At 44.7% G+C, this 8,023-nt stretch overlaps 1 protein-coding gene across 1 annotated transcript in view; it reads right to left on the bottom strand.

The window, feature by feature from the left end:
- Window positions 1–2,274: 2,274 nt before the first annotated feature.
- dnm1a (dynamin 1a) overlaps window positions 2,275–8,023 on the bottom strand; it is a 48,343-nt gene continuing 42,594 nt past the window's right edge. The window contains exons 17-23 of the mRNA XM_070850067.1: window positions 6,688–6,797; window positions 6,472–6,583; window positions 6,148–6,162; window positions 5,613–5,783; window positions 5,250–5,491; window positions 4,591–4,794; window positions 2,275–2,396 (exon numbers count right to left, since the gene is read on the bottom strand). Coding sequence (XP_070706168.1) covers window positions 2,366–2,396; window positions 4,591–4,794; window positions 5,250–5,491; window positions 5,613–5,783; window positions 6,148–6,162; window positions 6,472–6,583; window positions 6,688–6,797 — 885 coding nt within the window. The 3' untranslated portion in view covers window positions 2,275–2,365. The remainder of the gene's footprint in view (window positions 2,397–4,590; window positions 4,795–5,249; window positions 5,492–5,612; window positions 5,784–6,147; window positions 6,163–6,471; window positions 6,584–6,687; window positions 6,798–8,023) is intronic.

Here is an 8,023-nt window from a genome sequence, read left to right as displayed (position 1 = left end):
AATCTCTAGACAGTGGAAGTCCCATAAGATGCACCACACATATACATAAGAACACATTAAGATATGTCCATAATAAACTATTTACTGTTAAATAATAAGTAGAATATGCTTTGTTGTGTTAGCGTTGCAGGTGTGGAGTACTAAGATGCACAAGGGGGTAACTGAAGTGTTTCAGGTGGTTTTTAAATGCCTAGAATGACATCAATTGAGGAACAGGTAGGAGGTTTTTTTTTTTTTTTGTGGCTGGTAGGTTGGTTGTTTTTTGATTGGGGTCAAAACACAACACATCGCGCTGACAGCAGGGTTCGGTGGCGAAACAGGTCGTGAAAAGGTGGGTTGGACTCACAGGCTCTCAGACAGCGATGTGAGGGTGAAACAGGAGGAGCATTTGATAGTTTTATGCATAGACTGTGGCTGTTTTCATGCTCTCACTCACCCCCGTGACCACTGAGAGAAGAAAGAAAAGGGGGGGAAAAAAAGAGGGAAAAAAGCAGAAAATGAGTGGCAGATCATAAACCTGAAAGGCTGAAAGTTTTCCTGTCAATATAGCAGACACACTTGTCTCCCAAAACCTCTCCCATTGGGGACCTCATTCCCTCTGAATAACAGTCTCGGGGTGCGACCCAGGCCACAGATCCCTTTCCTCTCAGTTTAGATGCAAATTCTTGAGTGACTGGTGTTATGCAGCTGACTGCTGAAGGACATTCTATGTATTGCACTTTCTATTTAGATCCCGCCTCAATAAAAGAACGCAGTAACAAGGTTTTTGTAAAGAAGAGAGGAGGAAAGTGGGAAAAGTGCCATGGGAAGCGCCTCTATAAGCCAAAAACAAAAAACATTGGGAAACTGGTTTCTTTGTTGCATAGGTTGTGTTAAAGCACAGACAGCAGTGTTTTTGAGAGGTGGTTGTGACACAGGTGTGTGTGTGTGTGATTAGTTATGCGACTTGTTTTGCCGTCCACTCACAATGATTCAATTATACAAGAAAGTTGTAACACAAGTGAATTCAGCGAGTGACAGCGAGGATTAAAGTCCAGCGGGTAAAGGTCCCTCATATGATCGCTCCTGCAGTCCTGATGCAAGGGGAGAAAGAGGAAGAGGAGGGGGGAGGGAAAGAAAGGATGAAGAACAGCAGTCCCTGTCTTTCCAGGTAAGGCGGCCACCCTTATTTCTTTAAAGCTCTCCTCCCTCACGTGAGCTGAGTGAGTGATGGATGCGCGAGGGAAGTCTTTTTCATAGTTGGGTGAGCTTTAGAGGAGAGGAGGTAAAGCGGAGGGTGGTGGTGGGATGGAGGTTCTCCGAAGAGTCGAATGGCAAAACGGGGCTCTCAGGGCAAGAGGGCCCACCCTTGTCTGGCCGGCTGTTTGGTGAAAAGGGTAGCAATAGAGAGAGGATAAAAGAAGGCTTTACGTGGCAGGATGAACAGGTGAAAGATGAAACGAAAAGAGACCCCAGGAAAATCCCTCACAGATAGGTCACCTCGGAGCCTGAGATCCTTTGCGGAATCTGACTTCACAGAGAGCGGCACTTCAGTGAAGTCATTTCAAAACAAAATCTCTTGTTTCCAGCTGCTCAATATGTCGTAAAAACGCCAAAATAAGTAAACAGGAGAAATGGTTGCGGACAGCGTCGTGTTTTCCAAAAGTAACAACCATTTTTTAAAACTCTCTTCTGAAGGCGACAGATGGAAACGTTTTTTTCTTTGAGCGTGCCATGCAATAAAAAGTGTATTAGCGACACAAAAATGAACATCTGTTGGTGAATGAAAATAAAGCGGGGAAATAACAAGATAAAACAAATGTTAATAAGAGAAAAAAAAAAAAATCAGTCAGCAGCCAGAATACTCATTAGAAAGGCTGGAGTATGAAGTTATACTCAGGCAAAGTGTCATGCTAAATTGGCAAATGTTTCCCACCTTAGGTTTATTGGTGGGAACAAATATTATGTCTGTGTTCGCTTGTATATATACTTACTATATATATATGTGTGTGTGTGTGTGTGTGTGTGTGTGTGTGTGTGTGTTTATGTAAGCAGATGTGCATGCACAAGTGCGCAAATCTCTTTTTATTTCATATCGTCTTTGTAGTTTCTGCAGAGGGTGCAGCATGTTCATATGTCAGCCATGCAGGTGTGTTTCAAGTATTCTGCATCTCTGTGTGAAACGGAGCAGTATGGGTGAGGAGGGGGGTTGGGGGGTTGGGAGAAAAACAGAGACGTGTCTTGCTGTAAGGGGGCAGGAGAAGGGCGCCGGAGTCTGGCAGCACAGGTCGGGTGTAGCAGAAAACGACAGGAGGGTGGCACTGTTGTCCACGGCCTCTCATCCGGAGGTGGGGCGGATGGAGCAGGGAGGGAGGAGCTCAGAGGTCTAGTGGGTTGGAGAAGGTGGGGGTCTCCGACTGCCATGGACACACAAACACATAGGAACAGATATAAAGAAGAGAGGACGGGAAAAGGTTGGATTAGTGGTTCCATACGTCTTCTGCAGTCCCCATTTAACCTTTACTTATACTTACATATTGTTATTTCAGGGCCCCCCCATGTGTTAATACATGCATACATACACAGAATTACAGCACCTTCACTCACACAGATAACCACCTACTGCATAAGATAACACATGGAAGGAAACCCGCAAACACAACCAACATCACAAAGATACCAGGCTCAGTTAAGATGGCCGCAATGTGGGTAATGCAGTCGAGGCCAAATGCAGGTAGAATGACTCCACATTTGAGTGTTGTCTGAGCACAGTGGCATGCACTTATACATCCTATTAATTCAACTCTGTCATTGTAATCTCTAATCTCATACGGCCACAGGAGAGCAGAAACAGGCTATTGTTGAAGATTCTAGGCATAGTAAGAGGGCATACGTTCAAAATACCCTCCAAAAACACTGGCTACGATCTTACAGTGTGATTCTGAAGGGTTTCAGGATGATTAATCAGTTGGACTGATCCACCGGACTGATCCATTGGCCTCATCGACTGCTGGACTCTTTATTAGATTGTTTGTTCGCTTACACTTGTTTATTTCAGTGAACTTTGTAAAGCACTATGAGACACTCTGTTGTGATATTGGGCTATACAAATAAAATTGAATTGAATTGAATTGAATTAAGTTATTTGCTTTAAAAGGTGAAACTTTCCCTGGGAAAAGGTTCGGTTGAGAATCACCAGCAGCGCCTGCACAATCGCTAAATGCCGTACTGAGCGCTGATAGAGACTCAGAGACAAAGGGAAGGGTGGGTGGGATGTAACACCAGCACGAAAAAAAACAATAATCTTAATAAGTTTTGGACATTCGAGTTGAATCGTGTTCAACCTGTTATAATGTATCACAAGGACATGTCAACGCATTCTGAAATACCCCTTCAATACATAAGTTCAACTCCAAAAGCCTTAAACACTGACACAAACACAACACACCCTCCGAGCTGGCTGTGTGTTTGCCCATGCAGCGCTCTGAGGAGAGAAAAGAAAAGTGAGATAAAAAGAAGATGGCGTGCAGCGAAAGGATGCCTCCTGAGAGGAAGAGGAAGAAGGAAAGATGATTATGGTGGCGGTGGTGGTGGTGGTGATGGTGATGATGAAGATGGCGGACAGTGCCCAACGTACCAGAAACGTTAGTCCTCATTGGTCAGTGATAGTGATTCTGTGGAAGGAACCATAGTCGTGTGTGGGACAGAGGTGTGGTGAGGAAAAGAGGGATGAAGAAGAGGAAAAGAGAAAAGGAGTGCAAACAGTTACAGTGCAGGAAATGACCGATGTCACGTGTGCTCAGCTCTCCAGAAAACCAGAATACCAACGCGAAATTGAGGATGTTGAGTGAGGGGGTCTGTGAGGATTTTGGGATACTCCTCTGTCTGATTTTGATTCTGCATTTGCCAGTGAGAGCTTTGCTCAGCAACGTTCGTGTCTCCTACAGTAAAAGAGGCAAGCTGCTACTCTGACAATGAATCCAGGATTAAAAAAAAAAAAAAAACTCAGCTAGCTCACAAACACAGGCACAACAGGCGCAAAGCCGTATACAATTAATGTAGGACAGAAAAGACGATCCACACTTTTCACTGACTTGCTCTGAAGCACGATTAGTCAGATGAGGACAGCGGTGAGGTGGGAGTAAGTGATGAATATGGGTGGAGCGTTAGCTTTTATCGGTGATGTTCGACAGCGTGTTGAAAGTTCAAAGTGTGGCAGGAAGGTACCCACAAGTCTAGGTGGAAACGTGTAGTCAAATGTTTATCCAAAACCAAGAGAAAACGAGGAGAATAGCCCACTGATCATGAGATATCTCACGGTCTATCCACCTATTTAGGGATCTCTATCAATCTAATCGTCTATTCATCTATCCTCTATCACAACCAGTACTCTCCACTTTCCATTTACCTCCTTAATCCCCTCATCCAGGTGTCTTCACATCCCCCTTAGTAACAGAGAGTATCCACACTTCAGCTTGGATAGCTTGTCATAATATTCCAAGCTATGGTTTGGATGTTAACGTCCTTGTGAGACCTACTGAAACATATTGTAAACTACGCTGGTGTGAAGAAGCGTCGTTCATTTGAAAGGCCACTCATGTTTCCACTCACCTGGGCACACTTGGGGGTGCGCGGTTAGGCCGGGACGGAACAGTGGGTGGTGGCCCACTGTAAGGGTCCGGGGAAGCGCCCGGTCGAGACGGGACCGGGGGTCCCCCTGCGGGTGGAGGCCCAGGCGGTGGCCCGCGAGAGCCTGGGCGGGCTGGAGGTCCCGGCGGAGCCCTGCGGTTTGGAGTCGGACTGGTGGCTGGAGACCTGGGGGAGAAGGGAGGAGAGAAACAAGCAAGTGGTCACTTAGTAGAATAATCATAGTGTAGCTGCTCGATTTCTTGACGTATTTCTTGAATAATCCCATCATACACGTTCCTTTTCTGTCCAATTTCCCAGCACCACATTTTTTAAACATTACCAAACAAGGATTCACCTCCTCCTCCATTAATCCAATCATTGAGATGCTATCCACTCCTTCTGTCTGTCCACTGAGGGTCAAAATTTAACATGGATCTGGGAGCAAAGCCTGAGAAATTAAGATTGAGATTACCCCTGATATTTGTCAGATATTTAACACAACTGCTGTCCCCCATGGCTACTGAGCTGTAAGTGATTTCTGGTGCAGTGTTTGACAAGGAAACTTTTTGTGTCCATCTGTTCCCACCTACTATCCCCCACACTCCCTCTACTGCTCTTCCCCTGATCACATCACGGCTTACCTTCCTCCAGAGCCGCCCCGTTGCACCTGCAGCCAGGAATCATCCACGGGAGGCGGCGTGGCGGTGCTTACGGTAGTTGTGCTGATGTCACCGATGATCCTGAGGGCCTCCCGTAGGGCGTGGTACATCCGCAGCATCTCGTCGCGGTGCTGGGCCTGCTCCTGTGACTCCTCCATCAGCGTGCTCTGGTCGCCACACGAGTACAGCTGGGCCAGCAGCTCTGCGTTGATGAACTCCTTCGTCTGGATGGAATAAGATGATTTGGGATGAAAGTTAAAGTTGCGGGTTTTAATTTAGAGTTCCGTGTCTTTGGGTGTCACCTTTAACGGGTGACACCTGCCGCAACCCACACTGACGACTCACATTGTTGATCATGAGGTGCATGATGGTCTTGGGCATCAGGTCGCGCACGGTCTTGTTGACGATGGCCATGTAGGAGTCAACCAGGTTGCGAATGGTCTCCACCTGCCGCTCCAGCTGAGGGTCCATGCTGTGCATTAAGTTGTCAGAGCCATTTTCATCTCCGCCGTCACCCTGTGGAGACGAATGAGGGAGCGAGACAGAGACTGTAGATACTCTCACATATGCTGCTCTCTCATCTTTTTGACCATCGCTACAAAGAAATCAATTCCTCAAAAAGAATGGAATAATACATGCACATTATCTCCACAATAATTACTGTGTGACTGCTTTGAAACAGATACAGAAAATTTGAACTCTTCCTTTTGAAATTTCCGCTTGATTTTCATTTTATTTTTATGTTTTGATTTTAAAAATATTACAAGTATTGATTGTAGTAGTAGCAGTAGTAGATCCATGACCCTAATACAGTAATTGTTTTAGGTACTGAAGGCACCAAAAATGATGGAAAAGCAGGATGTACACGAAAATAACTTACCTTTCCTTCCTTGTCCTATAACAGCGACGGAAAACGGACAGTGAAAGAGGACAGATAGAGCGTCACATGAGAGACTTGACAACATTGAAACAGACTCCAAATGAACATCACAGCAACAGTCGATGCCGCTCATGTAACAAAACAAGAAGACTAATGATCAGCTTTAGTTTTTGTTTAGGTTAATAATATTGGTTTCAGACTGTATCTGACTCAATCCATCATCAAAGCAGAATTATCACCTTACTATAAACACTCCATCAATTCTCTCTTTATATATATATATATATGAGTGTGTGTGTGTGTGTGTGTGTGCGCGCATCCTACCGTGACCCGTTCAGGATAAACTCCGGCTCTGAGGAAGGAGGCTTTCCAAGCATCAACATCTTCCTGACTCTCACAGGCCAGCTCCAGCTGACGGTAGTCCTTATAAACGTTCCTGTGGACACACAGTGAGATCAAAACTAAGCACTGAGTGATGCTCTTCGTGTTTTATATGTTACTCTTTTACACCCAGCGATGTGTGTGCGTTTCTAATGTCACCTCTGTTCAGTGTTGAAGAGAGCAAAGATATGCTTGCTGGACATGAAGCCTTTCTCCACATCGCGCAGCTTCAGGTTGTCCACCTGCAGCATGTACTTCTTCTCCTTCTCCTGCAGGAGGCAAAAGAGAAACACACTGTTGGTATGAGAAGGGAGAGAAAGAAGGAGCCTGGCTTGCTCCACAGATGAGGAATTTGGTTAAAGAGTGAAAAAAAAAAAAATGGTCATAGGGATTTACAGTATGTTTCCTGACAATGTATTTAAGACCAAACTTTAAAAAAAAAAAAAAAGCTACTGTAAAAGTTAGTGCTACATTATAATCATTGAGTTGATGATCAGTTTATTACTTAATATACAGTTTACATATATTTTAAGATTTTGCAGCATGAACTTAAGAATCGATAGTAGAGAAACAATCGCAGAAACTAGACTAGAAGAGACAAAAAGAAAGCAGATGAAAGAACTCAGGGAAAATCAGGATTAAATTTAACAGCAAGGGGAAAAAAAGAGAAGAAAAAGGCAAGAGAGACAAATGGGAAAGTCGTACACAGTCCTCGAGACTGTGGTTTTGATTACAGTTGTGCAGAGTAAAAAGGAAAAAAAAAAAAAAAGCGGGCAGGCAGAGCAACAAATGAGAAACACACACACACACACACACAGAGGGAAAGAGAGAGAGAGGGGGAGAGAGACACAGCGTTCCACTGTAGAAATCTCTTGTACTTGTAAATCTGCACACAACATATGATATCCAGACATTCGACTATTTATGAATCAGGGAACCTCAAAGTTAGTCAGCTCAGTCTGACACATGCCAGCGCTCTCGCTCCCTCTCTATCACAGCATCTCCCACTCTCTCACAAACACACACACACACACACACACATATTTTGTGGTTAAATTCCCCAAAATGAAGTTTCTTTACTGAGGGTGCATTTGTGTGTGTGTGTGTGTGTGTGTGTGTGCGCGCGCGTGTGTGTGTGTTACTATTAACAGTGAAATTAGTATTTAAAAAAGAGAAAAGCCAAAAATAGTACAGGGTGAGTGAGTTTCTATAAACACTCACACACACTAAACATGCACACACACACACACACACACACATATTGCTTTGGTTGCAAACAGCACCTTTTAGTGTAGTCTCTAACTAACCTTAAAACCATCTGGAGAGCTAACCACGGTCCTGCCCTGCCCAACCCAGTGTGTGTGAGTTTGTGTGTGTGTGTGTGTGTGTGTGTGTGTCTGACAGAGCGAGAGGGAGGCAGGGGGTTGTGTGTGTGACCAAACTCCTTCATCAAAGGATTTATGACCTGTGCAGCCAAATGGTCATATCCCCTAAA

The sequence above is a fragment of the Pempheris klunzingeri genome, chromosome 19 (assembly GCF_042242105.1).
Source record: "Pempheris klunzingeri isolate RE-2024b chromosome 19, fPemKlu1.hap1, whole genome shotgun sequence".
Classification (NCBI taxonomy): Eukaryota; Metazoa; Chordata; class Actinopteri; order Acropomatiformes; family Pempheridae; genus Pempheris; species Pempheris klunzingeri.
This window is presented reverse-complemented; position numbering and strand designations above follow the sequence as displayed.